Source organism: Macrotis lagotis, chromosome X, assembly GCF_037893015.1.
Source record: "Macrotis lagotis isolate mMagLag1 chromosome X, bilby.v1.9.chrom.fasta, whole genome shotgun sequence".
NCBI classification, from domain to species: domain Eukaryota; kingdom Metazoa; phylum Chordata; class Mammalia; order Peramelemorphia; family Peramelidae; genus Macrotis; species Macrotis lagotis.
Window position 1 is genome coordinate 133,454,564 of NC_133666.1, and position 19,814 is coordinate 133,474,377.

A 19,814-nucleotide genomic window follows, 5' to 3' on the forward strand; every position below is an offset into this window, starting at 1 on the left:
AAAAACAGATCTCTTAATGTCTGATCTTGTTATCTCTTTTACTTTTTGTTTCTTCCTTAAGGATATGATTCTCTCTCATCACACTCAATTTGGATCAATGTACAACATGGAAACAAAGTAAAGACTGACAAATTGCTTTCTGTCGGGGGTGGGGGGGTGGGGGGAGGAAATAAGATTGGGGGAAAAATTGTAAAACTCAAAATAAATAAAATCTTTAATAAAAAAATACTCCATAGAATCAGATGGTGATAATGACAATGAAATGCAGTTCCTGCTCAAAATACTTTAATGAAGTTAAACCGCTAGCTGGAGTGCCTGGAGTCAGGAAGACCTGAGTTCAAATCTAATTTCAGTTATTTTTTAGCTATGGAATACTGGACAAATTATGCCACCCTTTCTGTGACAATTTCCTCTATAAAATGAGTTGGAAAAGGAAATGGCAAACCACTCCAGTATATTTGCTAAGAAAATTTCAAATGGGATCAGTTAACAAAGATTCAGACACAACTGAAACAAGTGAACAACAATATATATGTATGTATATACACATATGTACATAATATATATATATATATTTTAACATATAAACCTTGTATATATAAATATATTTATTCACTTGGAAAGCAGTTTTCTTCCTGTATTCTTCCTCAATGTTGTAACAAACAGCATTATTAAATATGGTACAATTAATGGCTTCACAATTTCATAATTGCATTGACTTTTAAGATATAACCAAAATCCAACTCAAATCAAGGAGAAATATTACAAATTATAGCTAGATATTAAAATCAAACAGATGCCATTAGGCTATTTTACTTGAACACCCATCAACTGGCACCTTAAGATTTCATGCCAGGTGGATTTTTGTAAAAAGCCTGAAAAGACAGTCATGAACTGATACTGAGTGAAGTCAGTAGGACCAGGAAATCTGTGTACACAGTAATAGTGTAATATCTACTATGAGAAACTTAACTTCTCAACAAAACATCAATCTAAGACAATTCCAAAAGACTTATGCTGAAAATTCTATTCATATCCAGAGAAAGAATGATGGAGTCTAAATGCAGATCAAAGTATACTATTTTCACATTTTTGGTTGTCTTTTCCTTCTCATGCCTTTTTTGTTTTGATTCTTCTTTCACAATATAACTAATGTGGAAATATGTTTAACATGATTGTACATATATAACCTGTATCAGATTACTTGCTACCTTGGGGAAATGTGAGAAAAAGAAGGGAGGAAAAAATTTGGAACTCAAAATCTTATAGAAAAAACATTCAAAACTATCTTTACATGAAATTGGGAAAAAATAAATACTATTAAGTGCAAAGGAAAAAAAAAAGATTTCATACCATGGAATTCCAACCACAGAATTCACTGGTGTAATATTCTAAAATCCTATAATGGATTTTCGCTCCTCATCAGACAAGGTTTGAGCTAACAGTCCCTTTTCCCAGGATTCCATCAACCAGTAGGTGGGGTACTGGGAAATGTCAGCTCAATTCCTTTTAGAGATGAGACACACAAGATTGTTTAGATATACTGGCTATTTCTTAAGCAAAGCTGATTCTCTCTGACTGTATAATGTTATTAAAAATGCCTCTAACAGTTCTGGATGAGGAGGGGGAGTTTTGTAAATGTATGTTGGATTGGTTGTTCTAAGTAAATAACTCTATACAACAATCAAAGGATTCAACTAAAAATTAAATGAGGTGACTGATGTGAGGGAGTTTAAAGTTATTTGTTAACTTGAATAGTGAAACTATTTTGATCAACTTACATATGATTTCCCAAAGACTGATCTTTTTTACTACAATATGAGATAAAATTCTACACACACACACACACACACACACACACACACACACTTAACTAAAAACAAGATTATTTGAAGTGTGCATTTAAAATCAGGCATAATGGTAATGTCAAACATTAACCAAATAATGACAAATGTGAAATAATACTATAAAGGACAAGTGGCATTCAATTCTACATGGGTTTAATTAGGTACCTATTAAATATTGGATACTGTGCTTAGACAGTGGGAATATGCAGACAATTACAAAACTATATCTGCCTCCAAGAAGTTATATTTTACTGAAGGTGGGAAGCTAGATGAGTCAGTGGATAGAACACTGGCCTTGGAGTCAGGAGGACAGGAGTTTGAATCTAGTCTCAGACACTTGACTCTTACTAGCTGTGTGACCTTGGGCAAGTCACTTAATCCTGATTGCCTCACATACAGGGCCATCTCCAGTTGTCCTGATTCATATCTGGCCACTGGACCTAGATGGCTCCAGAGGAGAAAGTGAGTCTGGGGACTTGTACAGCACACCTTTTATTCAAATCCAATTCATGTGCTTGTTATGGCATCACTTCCCTAATGTCATGATCTTCTTAGAGAATAAAAGACAAACATCATCATCATCATCATCATTCTACCAAAGGGAACAGCATCTATAACATGTTATTTTATTTGCATGAAATATGCACAAAGGAGAAACAAGGTAATGTCTTGAAAAGTGGGAGCATTCAAATAACTAGGGTGTGTGTGTGGGGAGAAAGGTACTTAAATAGTTCCCAAAAGAAGGTTGGAGATGAAAAAGAGTATGCCAAATACTAGGAATTGGGGGGGGTGGTTGAGGCTGGGAGTAGTTTACACCCAAGACCTACAGTTGGGAAATGTGAAGACCTGTACAGCAAGCAGATCAATTTGTCTAGAATAGACTAGGTGAAGTAAGGTTATAGCAGCCTAAAAGGATGGAGGAACAGTTCAGAGGCAACTGGAAATCATGGAAGCTTCTTGAGGATGAGAATACCATGATGAGATTTGTGCTTTAGAAATACCAATCTAGCAAATGTGTTGGGGATGGATGAGGGCATTGAGAATCTGGTGGAAAAGGAAAACAATAAACAGTAATCCCAAGCAAGGAGTACTAATGGTCTGAAGCAGGGTGGAGGCTGTAGGAGTTTAACATTGTATAAATAGGGGGGTGGTTAAATATTCAGGAAAAGGGAATTAACTGGAAAGTCACTTTTAAAATCCCTAACAAGACTTAACTTGTTGCCAGAGATAAGAAAGAAAAGTAAATTTCTATGGATGCAGTATGTTGGGGGGGAAAAAAGGCCAGCAGAAAAATGGTTAATTTTAGCCTTAAAAGGAAGCCTGTTCAGCACCACTTCAGCTGAACACAAATTAGAAGGACCCTGGGAAATCTATAAAGCCCTGTTTTGTTGCCAAGGACAGGCTGCAAGATCTGCATCTGCTGTCAAGAACAATGACAGTCACTTACTCAGGGTAATGTTTTTAACCAGGCTTCAATAGTGGTGTGGTGCTCTTCCTCCTTCTACCTATTTGCTGCTACTGAATTATTCAACAGGTAGCATCCAGTACCACTAGTTTATCATCCTAACCACTTTCCAGAAAAGTTAAGCCAGCATCTTGTTCCTGTCTGAGACCAGGTGAACAAACAAATCCTCAAAAGGTACACAAAAGTACAGACCATGAAGACAAAGGGAGTCTGCCTTGAACAAACACATGTGAATGGACTACCGGACCTACTCAGGTAAATCTCAATTTTGGATGTCCTTTGTAACAGTAAATATTCCTTAGGATGCTTTTCTAAAAGATTTTTTCTTGTGTCTAAAATGGGTATACCTTGCACTGGTATGATATTTAAATTGCTTTCATTATTTCAGAATTTGTGGTTCCTCTTGATAAGGTTAACATTTTTCCATGGGAGAGAGGCTACCTAAAATTCCAGGCATGTACAGCTATTTGAATGATAAAAGCAAAACTTTCTGTAGAGAGAAATTTTCTTGACTTGTTGATAGTAAATAAAGGTTTTACACTAAGATAATTTTTATAAAGCCAGCCATAAATAAAATTACAAAGCAGTCTAGCATACTTCATTTAAGGAACAATATATCAAACTTCCAGGAAACAGGATTACAAAGACTCTAACCTGTATTGCAGGATATTACACACTCTTTCAATAAAAAAGCTTGATGAAAAATAATAGGTCAATTAATAATCTTTTGAAAGAAATAGATCAAGCAAATGTAAATCAGTGTCAGAAATTACTGGGTTAATAGAGCTGATAAAGATCTAGTCTGATTTTTCTTGAACTGTGCAACCAGTGGAGACTTGAAACATAAATAATTTAATATCAAATTTTAAAAGAGTCATGAATGTTTATATATTTATAAATATGCTGTCAATTTTTTATGAGAATACTGATATAGTAATAAATTTAATGCTTGATTTATGTTTACTTTTATTTGACTATCATAAAACTAGCACTAATTTGTGAATCTAAAGGCTCTAAATATGTGGAAATAATAAAGATGTCTTTTTTCCCAGAATATATATTTAGCAAATGTGGGTATGGTAAATAACTGAAATCCTGAAGAATACCCTTTATAATTTTCTTGCAGAATAAAATCGAAAATCTTTCAAATGTTTAAAAAGAAAAAGAAACTTTAAAAACAGGTTTTAAAATGAAACAATGCAGAGGTTTTTAAATGTAGCAGCCAGAATGCAAGTGCAGAACAGTCATAGTCTTGTAATTCAGACAAGGATTATCTATCCAAGAATGAATGAAGATAGAAAAACAACACCTAATAAAGACAAATTTACATGACATATTAAATAAATAGATCTTTATTAACCTAAGTCAAGCAAGGCTGTTGAACATTTTCAAATAATAATCGACACTCACCAATACATAGCTAAAATCACAAAATTTCATAGCTATTCTCAAGCTGTAGGAAAATGAATCTCAACTCTAGTTTTGGAATATCTCAATTGAGTATTCTATAAAGGATGTTCAAAAATTAAAAAAAAACTCAAAACAAAATTTAAACTTAATTTATTTTAAATTGAAAAATAAAAATATTTCCCAAACAACTTTGGAACTACTGGATCTGCTAGTAGATATCTATGATTATCAATACTGGATGAAAGAGAATTATGAAATCAAATGATTGTACACTATAACAAAAATGTTGACAATGATCATTTACTGATAAATAGCTAAACCTGTCCCCCAATCCTAAGCAAGGGAAAAACTTTTAAATTAAAAACGTTATTCCATTCTTAAGAAACCTAGAAAACAACACAACCTTTAAAATGCAACTAGATGAGGACAAGTATCGAAGATGCATCTAACCATGTTATGTGACAGACAAGTGCTATTAAAAAGCCATTTATAGAAAGCATACTTACTGGTTAAAACTGGTATTATAAGATACAATTATTTTTAGTAACCTGACTTGTTAATGACATTTAATTTTTAAATTATCAGTATTTAAAACTCGTTTAATTTTTTAAATTTCCCTAAGGTCAACTTCACTTGATTCCATAAGATAAAAATCCATTATTTCAGTTTCAGCACCCATTGTCAAAAAGCAAAATATCTTCCGTTTTGTTGAAACAGAAAATAAAATGTAAAAGGCTTAATTTTGTTTTATGTCAAATTCCCTAGTTATGTTAGCTTATCCTTCATAAAATTTGGTTTTTTTCCCCTTCCCATCCTCTTTCATTCTTCATCAGCTGATTAAACTAAGTTAATTTCCTCTGGCTATGGTAGTAGTTTTCCTAAGGTTTTCCTACTCAAATAGCCATGCTCTTTAACAAGCTTGCTATTTTGGCTATAAAAAAAAAAAGGAATATGTTACATAAAAGAAAGATGAATCACTTTAACTGACTATTTTCCAACTCAGATTAAGCAGCATTTCAAGTCTGTAGGGAAAAGAAAGCCACATTTCCCTCATAATCCTTTAGCACACTTTCAATATAAACCATCTCTCCAATATAACATGACAAAAAGCTCCAGTCTTTATTTAACTCTGTATGTCATACAACTGCTCTAGATAGGAATGGCTAGCAGCAAACTGCTCCTTATGAGAAGTATACTGGTGTTTAAGTCAAGCTGCAGCTAGTAATGAGAAGGTAATACTTTTCTATTTACTCTTCCTAGGTATCCAAATAGTCAAGAAACATCAAAGGGCAGGTATGAATGGCTGATCTAAAATTAACAAGAAGAAAACATCAGGAAGACAAATTAAGGACTCCATAATTACCTTTAAGTCTTTCTAATTTAAAGAAAGGACTACAATCTCATCCATTCCCCCCCCCCCCCCTTGGTAACCAATGACCTTCCTACAACCAATAAACTCAAAAACCTGGAAAAATTACTTATGACAAGCTTCCCCTGACTTTACTCAGAGATAGATTTTTTTTCCTGAAGATGCATCAGATGTACCTAATATTCAAAACTGGCTTCCGTGAACCTTTTAGAAAGTCATAAAAATTTAGCTGTTCTGGGTATTTTAAACTAGACTGGAAAGACTTATGTAATCTATCAAGCAAGAGCCTTTACCATGGAGGTTTATTCTGCAGGGACCCTGTCACCAGTGGATTACAACAGTACATCCTTTGAACTGAACAGATCACACCTACTCAATGAAACTGACCCTTTCAAACAAGCCAGTGACCAATATGAACATCAACAGTATGTCATCGGTCTTTTCCTCTCATGTCTCTATACTATCTTCCTCTTCCCTATTGGCTTTTTGGGAAACATTTTAATATTAGTAGTGAACATCAGCTTTCGTGAAAAGATGACAATCCCTGACCTGTACTTCATCAACCTTGCAGCAGCGGATCTCATTCTGGTGGCTGATTCCTTGATAGAAGTATTTAATCTAGATGAGAAGTATTATGACATCACAATCCTCTGTACCTTCATGTCCCTGTTCCTGCAAATTAACATGTACAGCAGCATTTTCTTCCTAACGTGGATGAGTTTTGACCGATACATTGCCCTAGCAAAGGTCATGCGATCCAGTCTTTTTCGCACAAAGCACCATGCCCGGCTGAGCTGTGGCCTCATCTGGATGGCGTCCATCTCTGCCACCCTGGTACCTTTTACAGCTGTCCATCTGCAGCACACAGAAGAGGTCTGCTTCTGTTTTGCTGATGTGAAAGAAATCCAGTGGCTTGAGATTACTTTGGGGTTCATTATCCCATTTGCCATCATCGGTCTCTGTTACTCACTTATTGTCCGAGTTCTCATCAAAGCTCACAAACACCGGAGTCTGCGACTACGGCGGCAAAAAGCCCTCCGAATGATTTTTGCTGTGGTCTTGGTTTTCTTTATCTGCTGGCTACCTGAAAATGTCTTCATTAGTGTACACCTCTTGCAAAGAAAGGAGCCAGCTATTTCTTCATGCAAACATTCTTTTCGCCATGCCTACCCTTTAACTGGCCACATAGTAAACCTGGCAGCTTTCTCAAACAGCTGCTTAAACCCACTTATCTACAGCTTTCTCGGGGAAACCTTTAGAGAAAAACTGAGGCTGTACATTGAACAGAAAAGCAACTTATCAGCTCTAAATCGCCTCTGTCATGCAGCCCTCAAGTCAGTCATCCCTGAGAACAGTGAGCAGACAGAAGTAAAATTTAGCAGTGCCGTGTAAATAGACAACTGTGAAAGTTTTTCATCATTGTAGAACTAAACTGTGTGCCACTAAGAAATTCACATATAGCTAAGGAAGAGGAAAATAACACAACTATTTCTTTTCCTCTCTTAGGTCTTTAATGGTGTCTTGATCAGTAGTTCTCATTTAGTGGTTTGTGAACCTTTGAGAGTCCTCAACAATGTTCAAAATTCTTAAATGGTGCCTTAAGCATTAAATAATTCTAATATGAGTAGTATATTAAACAACTCTGGGAGTTTCCAATAAATTGTTTTTGTTGAAAGGGAATCCTGGAGCATAAGAATGTTAGGAACCACTGGTCTAGATGCTACTATAAATGGGCAATGATGTGTAAATTTTGGTTAAATTTACTTGATTATAATTGAGATTACTAAAGAACACAAAGCTCTAAAAGCTCTAATTGTATACAGTTCATAGACAGCCCTAATAGTTAAAGACAGAGATTATCATAATGTTTTCTTATGGCAAAGAAGAGTCAACAGATGACAAAATCATAATGTTCTGCTACTCTTCACATGGACTTTTGTTCCTCCCCCTGAGAGAAAATTGCCAAAACAAGTGGGAAAACTCAGATTTATTAAGAAGTTTCTGTGGAGACATAGCACTTTAAATGGAAACATAGCTACTGAAAATAAATCTGCCACTTTATGTAAAGAACATAAAGATTTCTGATTAAAGGCCGTTTGAAATATTCTAAATCTGATGTCATGGTGGGAAATCAAGTCCAGTACTTTATAATCTACTGCTACATACTCTGACACTTGACTAGTGCAAAAATGAGTTGCATCACTCATAAACATATTTAAGTAATGTAATCTCTCTCAGAGGGACCATCAATTCTAAAATACATGACCCCATTTTGCCGACCACCTTGTTCATAGATAAGTCACAGTCACCTGTGTAAGCTAGATTTGCATTAATGATGAAGCTTCTCATTGAATAACATAACTACTATTCTAATGCTAGTTTGATCTGAGTAGCTGACTTCTTCAATGTATATGTTTACAGTAACCTTGGCATTTAGAAGAATGAGGAATGAAATTATGAGAGTTGTGTAATGTATCATGGCCATCAGAAAGTGTAATATGGCATTTCTGGTTTAATGATATAATAATGTTAATAAGAATAATAATGTTGATGATAATGTAGATGACTCATTAAAATGCTTATAGTATAATACATTTAAGTATCATTCAATTTTTTTTACTCAAAGAAAAACAACTAATTGCATATATCAATTTAAGGTTTTCAAAAGATTGTCTCACAAAAAACCTGCAAAGAAAATAGGGTGAGTGTTATCCCCATTTTACAGAAAACTGAGAGAGTGAAACAAGCTGACCCATAAATCACACAGTCAATGTGGTAAAATCTATGTTGTAAAGAGACAAATAGCAATTTTTGCACCAACAGAATTGAGCAGTGGAAAGGTAAAATGTAAAGGGGAAATGAAAACACTAGAATACCACAAAGCCACAGACCAGAACTTCATTGTGAGAAGAGGAATCAAAGGAATTTCCAATGTGTCACAGTCAAGGCATGCTATTTGGGAGTTTGCAATTTTAACAAAGAATTTTTTCTAACTAGGTTCTAGGCTCAACCATTTTTATTCTATAAAAAGAGTCAAGTGCTACCAAACAGAACTTTCTCCACTTTGGCACCCTAGATAAAGCCCAGGCTGTCTTATCTTAGTTAAAGCTTTACTGAGGCAAGAATCAAATCCAATTTTCCTGATTTCAAGTCCTGTACCACATTGGTGAGTCATAGAACCTTCATAATTCAGCAAATTAGTTTGCTCTATTAATTCCTTTTTGGGGATATTTTTATCCATAGGTTTGAAATAAACAAAATAATACACAATTTAAAAAGCTTTTAGAAATAAAAGAAAAATAGTATCTGTGTCTATGTATATATATTTAGAGAGAGAGAGAGATCTATAAGTATAGATATTGATAAGTAGAAATAAATATATAGGAAAAGGATCAAAGAATCCAAGACAGACCTTTGGGATGAGATACAGATGATGATCCAGCAAAAGAAACCAAGAAGCAACAGGCAGGAAGGTAAAAGGATAATCAGAAGAAAGAGTGTTCTGAAAATAGAGGGAAGAGGGAGTAACCAAAAGAAAGAGTGGTAAGTGGTGTCCAGTGCTACAGAAAAATAAAGAATTTAAATAGAAAGAGCAGTTTCAATTGAGTGGGGAGGTGAAAAAGTAGACTGAGAAGTGGAAAAAAAGGAAAGGAAATGAATGCAAAAGACAACTTTCTCTAGGAATTTATGTAAAAAGATGGTTCTATCTCTTTTTATACGCTAGGGTATGACAAATATGACTGAACATTTGAAACAAGCATTTCAGGCTAAAAACAGCTACCTTTCCAAGAAACAGATGAAAGAGCCCCTCCTTTCTGCTACATTTCCCTCAAAAGTCAGCTAATACAAAAGGAAATATCATGTGAATGTTTTTCAAGCAGTAAGAACAAGTTCTAAACTTGGTCTTCCTGCTATATCCTTTGATAGTCCCATGTAAGTCATATTTACTTGGTATTGGCATGCTCGCCTACAGAAGCAGGAGAACTCTAAAGGTGCCATCATCACAGGAATTCCAGTCTGGTAAGAACTAAACTGTTCACTGATTTATTATGACCTTACATGGAGAGAGGCACAAAGTTCTCTGTCTTTGCTTTCTACCAACAGATTCACACACTTCCTTCACAATAGGGGCAGTTAACTGTGAACATCTGATCCTCAAACCTTGGGCTCCACCCAGTTTATGATCTAGGGAAAGGAACCACTAATAGGGCTCCTGTTGGATCAAAACAAACATGCAGTTTTTTGGATTCTCCAGGAAAGATCATCTTTGCAGTAAGTGGAGAGTAATACTTCAATCACACTTTAATAAAGCACAGAGAATGCAGAGGCAGTCATCAGAGAGGTATCAGGCAGGCAGGGGATGGGTGGAAGAGGATAGTAGGCATCAAGGGGAAGAGATGGGGAAGGAGAGGGACACAGAGAATCACTTAGGTAATGGTTGATCGATGGAGCACTTGGGTTGCATAGACCCATAGCACTGAGGGCTCAAGGGGCAGAAATTTAGGGACAATTTTTATAGGGTTTTGGAGATGGGAGACTGGTCAAATTTTTAGTCTTAGCTCACTGACATACCAACATCATCTCAAAGTTATCAATACCACTTTATGGTTCATTCATTTATATAACATTTTGCATGTGTGTTTATAGATTCAAGAACTATTACATGAAGGCCTAGCTGGCTTCCCCTAATTTAGCACACTGTCTCAGTATGTGGCCTCAGTTAATTTACAAGGCATTTGCAATTAGATTCTCTGCTCCCTTAATTTATGAGACAGCTTATAAGTATCTGTCATACTCCCATAATTTATGAAGTGTTTTTAAAGGACTTTTAGGCTCCTTTTTACATTTTTATTTCTATTTTATCATACTACTATGTTATCTTATACTGGTTACTGACATAGAGTCATTAACAGAGGGTTTGGGTGGGGAGGGATGATCTCAGAGACCAGAAAAAAATACAGTTTCATCACACATACAATTCGTATCAACAATACTTTTCAACCTTGTGATCACAATCAAAATGAGGACTAATAGTAGATGCTTCCACCAGTACTTTTTACCCTCAAACCAAAGACTCAGAAGAAGGAGCAGAACTTTTATGGCTCAAAATTGGCAAAACTGCTAAAGGGTGACTAGGTCTGTGATTCTTTCAGGGAAGCCAGACTACCAAAAGAAATCAATTAACCCTGCTTGGCTGGGGAAAAAAAATGAATAGGAAGGTAAGGAGACTCAGAATGGAGTTGGAATACCACCAAGCTCCAACTTTCAGAAAAAAACAGAAGGTATTTCCCAATCAAACCACCACTCAATCTATGAATAAATGTAGCATTCCCTATTAAGTTCTGAAAATAAGCTTTAAGACATCATCACCTCACAACATAAAAAACATTCAAAAAATAATTGTTGGTTGAGCTGACTCTTCATTTGAATAAAAATAAGATATTCTGTTTTAGGATCTCTTAGTCCTAGCAGAAAGTGGTGGAGATTTTTTTAAAATGCAAAGATGCATTTTTCCTGATCAAAAAATTATAAAGAAGGTATAAACATTCTGCAATCTGTATCCCCAAAAGCAAAACTTTACCTCACCTTCCAATTTGCTATGAGTATAATCTCTCAATTAGAGTTTCAAAGTTCTTTTTAACCTTGAACAATTAGATATTTATTAGAATGACTCAGCCAATAATACAAATGGAGGTAATCCAGAGCACAAATAAAAAGTTTAGTAACTAAAGTTCAACCCATCAGTTTCATTTAGGTCAAACCTTCTCATTTATATCTGATTCAACCTACTTATCCTGACCTAGAGTTTCCTCAACTCTAAGTCCTTAATCACTGACTGCCTCTTAGATACTTCCAACTAGATGACCAGTTGGTATTTCACATTCAAACCCATTATCCTACCACCTAAGCTCATCCTACTTCTTAATTATCTTAATTTTGTCAAGTATACCTTCTGTCATTCTCCCAGGCAACCAGATCTACCAAGAGTTCTGCTTGATTCTTCCCTTCTCCCTAACCCTCCCCCTCCCCAGAGCCAATCAGTTGCCAAATCTTGCTGACTTCACCTTTACAACATCCCAGAAACCTAGTGCTTTCTCACCACTCATACTTCCTCTCACTTGAACTGCTGCAATATCCTGTTCGTTGGTCTCTCTGCCTCAAAATCTCCCTCATACCTACTCCCACCCCACCACCAATTCATATTCCAATGCAGCAGCCAAATGTCTATTCTCAAAGTATAGGCCTATGTTCCACCTTTGCTCAGAAAACTCTAGAGTAAAATACAGATTCCTCTGTTTGACACAATCCAGCCTTATTAGTTTATTATATGTTACTCCTCTTCATATACTCTGCTCTGGCCAAAGTAGCCTATTTGCAATTCCCTATATATGACTTTCCACTTATCACCTTGAAGCTTTAGTACTTCCAAGCTATCCCCCAGGCCTGGAATGCACTCTCTTCATTCCCACCTTTTAAAATTTCTCATAACTCAGCTCAACAGCTGAATCTTTCAAACAAAAGGTACATCCTGAATCCTCCTCTCCCTCTCTAGGTCTTAGGGCTCTGTCCTAAGAAATGTACTAATGTCCCAGAAAGGTACTAATTGTGTGTATATGTGTGTGTATGTGTGTATATGTATGTATATGTGTATAGCATGCATTTACTTACCTATGTACCTGCTACTGGTTCTCAAGAGATTGGGGTTCTGAAAGGGTAGGGATTTGGTTTATTTTTGCTGTATTTCCAGTAGCTGGCAGAGTATCTGGTACATAATGGATAATTTTTGAATGAATAAAGAACCTTGAATCATTCTAACATAAAGCTGAACCCCAACATTACTTTGTCCTTTCAAATCTCCCTAGCACTTCATAAAATTCTACACAGCTTGAACCCATATTCCCATATCCTTATTCATTATCCCAGAAACTGATTTATGAAATTCAATTTCTGTTTTAAGTAAAGTTTTTTTCCCCATTTATTTTTAATTTAAAAGCATTTCAAAAGGGTACACAGTATAATTAGTTTTCTACTGCAGGAAAAAATAAAGCATGCTCTAATAGGCGGAATATGGAACAAAATTTTAATTAGAAAATTTAAAAATGAATTCTGGAGAGTAACTGCGGGAATTAAAGAGGGTCCAAGTCTTTCATTTTCAGGAAGTGCTTTCAATCACTGATGAAATCAAGAAGAGTGGCGAAGCAAACTAAAAATGGAATCTTCTAGAAGCTATGCAATATTTGGAGAGGTAAGTTAAAATGTGCATGATTTTTTGGAGGTATCCCTTTCAAGTCAACCAGCCATTTTAATAATAAAAACAAGAATCACAAGAAGAAAAAAGATAAAACTACATGAAAGGATAATTTTAGGAGGTTTCAATATTATGATTTATAAATATGCATGTTAAGCTGATTTCTGAATTTAAACTCAAAGGACGGGGATTTATGTGGGAATGCTCAGGAATAATGATGTTCAATACTTTAAAAATAATAACTGGCGATGTTATTACTTTCACCAATGAAGACTATAATATCTCTACATCTATAAGTAGATTTTATGAACAGTCACAGTCAAAAATTTCATTTTCCTTGTGGTGATGAGCTTCACTACACTTGGCTGGGCTGAAGTAAGGATGACAACTCTAGTCTATCAGCAAGACCTAGTGGAACGTGTTCTCCATCAACCCTGTCTTTGAGAAACCAGAGTTGCCTCCATCTCACAAGAAAGCAACAATGGAGGACTTCAGTGACACTGAAAGTTTGCTTTTAAACAAAAAAAAGTAAAAATTAAAGAAACTTCCCACAAATATCCCAAAGGGGAGAGAATCTGAAAATGTTAATATTTAAATAAATTACTTCTCAGATGAATGAAAGTACTAATAGTAGGATAAACTTTGCCTAAGAAGTATTGGTATACAAAGGATTGGTCTGGTCAGTTTCCAGAGATTCTTAGTGACTTGTAAGAAATAAGTAACTAACTAGTTTAAGTTCAGTTCCTGAAACATAGGATTCAATCCTTCAAAAAAAAACCAAACCAAAACAAAAAAACACAAACCATTATGACTTCTGACAGAGTAGTTAGGAAAGACATGGAACAGCCTCATTCACACCAAAATACTTTCTATGTTTATGGAGATCAAAATATAGGTTCCAAAGAAAAAAATGTGAGAAGATAACTTCCTCCCTCTCCTTGGCAGAAACAGGGAGATTACTTATATGGAATGCTACACATAATTTTATATAATGTCAGGCTGTTTTTAATAAGTGTTAAATTAGCTGAAATTTTTTCTTCTTTATTATGAGGGATAGAGCTCAGGACAGAGGGGAAGATATATTGGGAAATGTAAGTAATATAAAGTAAAAAAAAGTCATTTAGATTTTATCAAGAGAAATACAGGAATGGGACCCATAAATGTTGTGGGGACAAGGAGAGAAGGCGGGGAGATGGAGAGAATTTATGGTGCAGAATATTCTAATTGTCAAATTCAATGACCTTTTATCAACTTTCTTTCTTCCAGATATCTCTGTATCATCTGAAAAAGAAGCCAGTAACTAGGCAATCACTCCTCTCTGGGTTCTCTTTCATCTGCCCTGGTTGACCATCCTTTCTCAGTCTCCTTTGTAGATCATCACCGACAACATACCCCTTGTAACTGGCTATCACCCATGCCTATTTCTTACCTCACACTCTCAGAATGCTTTACATTAAATCTTTACAAAAATTGTCTTTCCTCCATCACCCCACCCTACTCCCTTCCATCCTAGCTGCCTGGGCTGTACAAATCATTTAAATCTCTTTTGCTTTCAGTTTCCTCATCTCTAAAAAGAGGATATTGAAAGAGACCACCTCTGAATTGCTTTCCTGGTTTCCAATCCCAGGATACTTCCCTTGCATTTATTTTGCATGTGCTTCTGTATAGACATATTGTTCCATCCAGTTAGACTGGAAGATTTTTGAGAATAGACACTATTACTCTCTCTTTTGCCTTTATATCTCTAGCACCTAGCACTATGCTTAGCACATAGTAAGTGCTTGACAAATAAATGCTTGTTGCCTGGGTAAAAGAGAGAGAGATAAGGGAAATTTGGAGGAAAAAGTAAAGGCAAAAAAAAGCTCATTTTCATCTCTCCCAATGTGGTTGTAAGCAATAATAATGTTTGATCCATATATAATTTCACAATTAATGTTTTAGAAAAGCATATCTCTTGAGCATCCAAATTTTCTCATCAAAGCCTTACTGACATTGCACAGAACAACACTAGGATTCTCAAGAAAACAGAGTGGAAAAGGCAGACTTAGAGACCTCATTTTCCCCCCCTTTGTTTATTAGTCTGGCCATTACGATTCTGGGACATATACCATCTGCATGACACTTCTGTGTCCTCTCCTCTTCCTTTCACTTCCCAGCTCAGTTCTGAGAAACCATAGAGAAATCTCAGCTACTGCTCATGTTATGTTTGTTGATGAGTAAGTACAGTGACCTTCAACCTTTAGTATGCCACTACTCTAAAATGCCCAAAAATGGGGGGGGGGGGAAGAGTTGGAGGAAAGCTGGAGGATAACAATCTATTTTTTGATATACTCTTTCCAAAAGCAGAATTTTAATATGCTAAATGCTGCCATTCACTTAATTTGGTTATGCTTAGTTAATAGAGAGCCAAGGTTGGCTTCCTAATTTTCTTTTTGCTTAATAAGTTACTATTTAGTTACATCAAGGCAATCTAATCTTTTCACACCCCTCCCCCCTTTGCCCCTGTACTTTATCCCTCTTAGAGAAGCACAAACACATGAGTATTTCATACACTCACACTTATGTACTTTGAGCTATGCATGTTGTTTAAAAGTGCATTTAGTGCGTGGGGAAAACTTAGGTTACCTAGAAACAAAAAAGCAATTTAAAAGGCTTTATTTTATAGAATTACTGCCAAAAATTATTAAAGCAATCTTGGGTCTCAGGTGTCACACAAATACATGTATCTGTAATGGAAATGTAGCGAGTCTGGGTAGGCTAAGTAACAAGACTAGAACTGAGGAGGTCAAAGATGGTTTATATAATTTGCAGTCCATACTTGAACTTAAGGAAAAAAATAAAATAAAATGATTTATTTTTTTCCTTAAGTCCAAGTATTTATTTCTGAATAAAACTTAAGAAAGGAACTTTGGAGCAGGCAATGTACAGGATATATGAATGGGACGAATTCCCAGGAATAGGTGGTTAGCTTGAGGCCAAGAATGTAGACTGAATGTTTCAGAATAAACATTGGAGCCAGGACCTAAGCATGGGGAGCACATGTGAAGGAGAGAGTAGCTGTGTGGGGGAAGAGGTTGGAACCCTAAGCTATTTGGTAGAATCATCAATATGTCTCAACAAAACAAATGCTAGTTCATCACAGTTGGAATTAAGCTCATACACTTCCCATTTCTACTCCAAGGGGTCAGGGTAGGGAGCAGGAAGCCCTAGCCAGTGAGTTATTCAGGTAATGCTTTGGTCTCCTCATCAATTCACCCCTCTCTCACTTAGAGGCAAGACTAGGGATAGATCAAGTGGCTAGCCAACCTATCATACTAGCCTAGAGAGAGAAGAAACCAATCCCTCCCTCATTTTAGAAGAGCAAACTGAGAATCAGAGGAAAAAACACAAGATATCATTGCTAGGATAGCAGAACTAGGAGTCTTAACAAATAACTAGTAGGACACGTGTATTCTCACTTCAAATCCACTGTTTTCTTAACTGCACCCTGCCTGGTTTTCTCTTCTATCTGCTGATCACTTTAGCTCTATATCTATCTGACTTCCCCATTACAAAGTAAGTTCCTTGAGCTGTGGCTATGCTGTCCTTGGATCCGCCCCAGTACCAAGCACAGCACACCTTCCATAGCAGGTATCTAATATGTAGGGGAACTGAATCACTGAGAGTCAGGTTCACTGGACATAATATCTAAAGGAAAACTTTCTCATATAACTGTTTAAAAAAAATAAAAAAGTCAGCTGAACTCACTAAAGTTGATATTTTTAATTCATTTTTTAAAAACAGAGATCTGATTGCTACCATTGTCCAGTGGGTGGGAAATTGAATACAGGACCAAATGCTTTGTGGCCAAAGGAAAAGAAAACAAAAGGGAATAAAAATCTGCCAGTCACTTATAATTGGGAGGAATCAATCTGAAACTTATCATAAGAAATCATATGTAGGAACAGGCTGAAACTTCTCCAGTTAATTTTTTTTAAATCACTGTACCAGAAGCTAACCAACTAAAATAATTTTGTTGATCATGAAAAGCATTTAGGAAAAAAAATATGTAGTTGAATTAATCATTTTTTAAAAATTCCTATTCCTTTGAGGTTGTGGGAGGATTGGGACATTGATGCATTGCTGGTGAAGTTGTGAATGGATCCAACCATTCTGGAGAACAATATGGAACTATGCCCAAAGAGCAATAAAACTGTTCATACCCTTTGACCCAGCGATTCCAATTCTAGGTCTATATTCAGAAGAAATTATAAAAAACAGGGAAAAGTCTTACATATTCCCAAATATTCATAGCAGTTCTTTTTGAAATGGCAAAGAATTGGAAATTGAGGGGATGCCCATCATTTGGGGAATGGCTAAACAAGATATGGTACATAAATTCTGTATGAAATGGAATATTATTGTTCTGTAAGAATAATATGGAATGGAAATGGAATACTATTGTTCTATAAGAAACCATAAATGGTTGGGCTCTAGAGAAGCATGGAATGACTTATGGGATCTGATGCCAAGAAAAGGGAGTAGAACCAAGAGAATGATGTACACATTAAGAACATTGTGAAATGATCAACCTTGATGGAAGAAGCTCCTCTCAGCAGTTCAGAGAGCTAGGACAACTGTATTAGACCAGTTATGCACAATGTTATCTCCACCCAGAGGAAGAAAAACAAAACACAAAATACACACAAAAAAAACCAAAACAAAAACCAACCTGTTAGAATCTGATGAACACTTTATAAAAATTATCTGTTATGTATCTCTTTCCCTTAATCCTAATTCCTCATACTGAAAATAACTAATCCATAAACATGTTTATCAAAAATATGTATGTACAATGCTAACCTGACCATTTGCTGCTGAGGGGAGGGGGGTTGGGAAGGAAGGGTGGAAGGAAATTTTGTAACTTAAAAATATACATGCATATATGGACGCAAACAAACAAACAAACACAGAAAGAAAGAAAAAGAAAAAAATCTCCATTACTTTCCTCCCTGCTCTCATAACTTCTTCATTTTCTGAAGATTTTAGGGGTTTTTTTTGTCTAAAAAAATAAGCAACAATTTTAATGTAAATGAACATAGCCTAAACATAACATGACAAAAGAAATTAAAAAGAAAAGCTATTATCTCTTTTAGAAGCAACTAAATTTTGAAGTTAGAGAAAGGCCTGGAGTCAGAGACTGGAGTTCAAATTCAGTCTCAGGAATATGACCCTGGGCAAGTTCCTTAACCACCATTTGTTTCAGTTTCTTCATCTGTAAAATGGAAATAATAATACTTCCTTCTCAGAGTTATCATAAGGACTGTGATGAGTGAAAATGTCACTGAGGTAACCTGAGGCAAATAGTGGTTAAGGGATTTATCTGGGCAAGATAATGGCTTATTAACGGTGAGAAATTAACTGTTAATAAAGTGGGTTGCTCCAGGCACTGAAGCAAAGGTCCAAAACTCTGAAAAGATGAGAAAGTCTTTCTTTATGGAGATGCAGGAAAGGAGGAATGGTGGGTGGCTGGGATATGTCACATTGGCTACTGTGGGTTGGGTCTTCAGGAGTTGAGGATCATGTCATTTTCTGGCTCCTGAGAAGTGTATTGCTTTATGGGACCTAGCTGCCTCTAGCAATCTTGATTAGAAAAATAAACCAATCAGGTTTAAATTTATGGCAAAGAAACAGAAGGACAGGAGAATTGTCTCAGGCCTCTGTTTATCTGTAAATAGAGGAAAGGGTTCCACTTAAGCTGGTTAGCAAGGGAGTGTGCCACATTACTCAATCACATGAACTGAACTACAAAATGAGGAAAAGGATAGATTACGGAATAACATTAATTAATAAATGATACAGCATAAACACTACTCTTCCTCAGGATCAAATAAGATAATAATTGCATATCACTTATCACTGTGCCCAGCACAAAATATGTAATATTAATTCTAAGTATTATAAAGATCAGGCATCACCTACTTATGAGTCATAGAAATATTATGAGAAAACAGATGAATAAAATTTTTGAAGTGCAAAATTCTATGCAAATTTAAAATTATAAATAATAAAAATTTAAATGAAAGTATTCAAGTTAATGGGGACAGAGACCTGGACCTATGATTTCACTGGGACAAATTTCTGGATAATAATATATCACCATTAGAGTATATATGGGCTTGTTGTTGAGCAGTTGTATCCATATCTTCATTACCTAATTTGTAGTTTTCTTGGGAAAGAAAGTTACTGCTATTTCCTTCTCCAGCTCATTTCACAGATGAGGAAAGTGAGGTAAATAGGATTAAATGAATTGGGCAGGGAGGGAACTTGAGATTGGATTTGAACTCAGGGCCTCCTGAACCCAGACCCAGTATTCTATTCACTGCACCACCTAGCTGCCTCTTTCCCCAGGTATTAAGAGGTTAAGGAAGAGGGTTACTCAGGTTAATATGTGTCAGATGGGAATTATACCCTGGCCTTCCAATTAAAATTATT

The 19,814-nt window shown here is 35.7% G+C and overlaps 2 protein-coding genes across 7 annotated transcripts in view; one reads left to right on the top strand and one right to left on the bottom strand.

Moving 5' to 3' along the window:
- Nucleotides 1-19,814, bottom strand: part of CHLSN (cholesin) — a 382,075-nt gene that overhangs the window by 295,252 nt on the left and 67,009 nt on the right. The gene's annotated exons all lie outside the window — the stretch shown is intronic.
- Nucleotides 3,126-8,752, top strand: GPER1 (G protein-coupled estrogen receptor 1). Its single transcript, XM_074200985.1, has 2 exons — nt 3,126-3,567; nt 5,983-8,752. The coding sequence occupies exon 2, from the start codon at nt 6,386-6,388 to the stop codon at nt 7,481-7,483; it is 1,098 nt and encodes a 365-aa protein (XP_074057086.1). The 5' UTR covers nt 3,126-3,567; nt 5,983-6,385; the 3' UTR covers nt 7,484-8,752.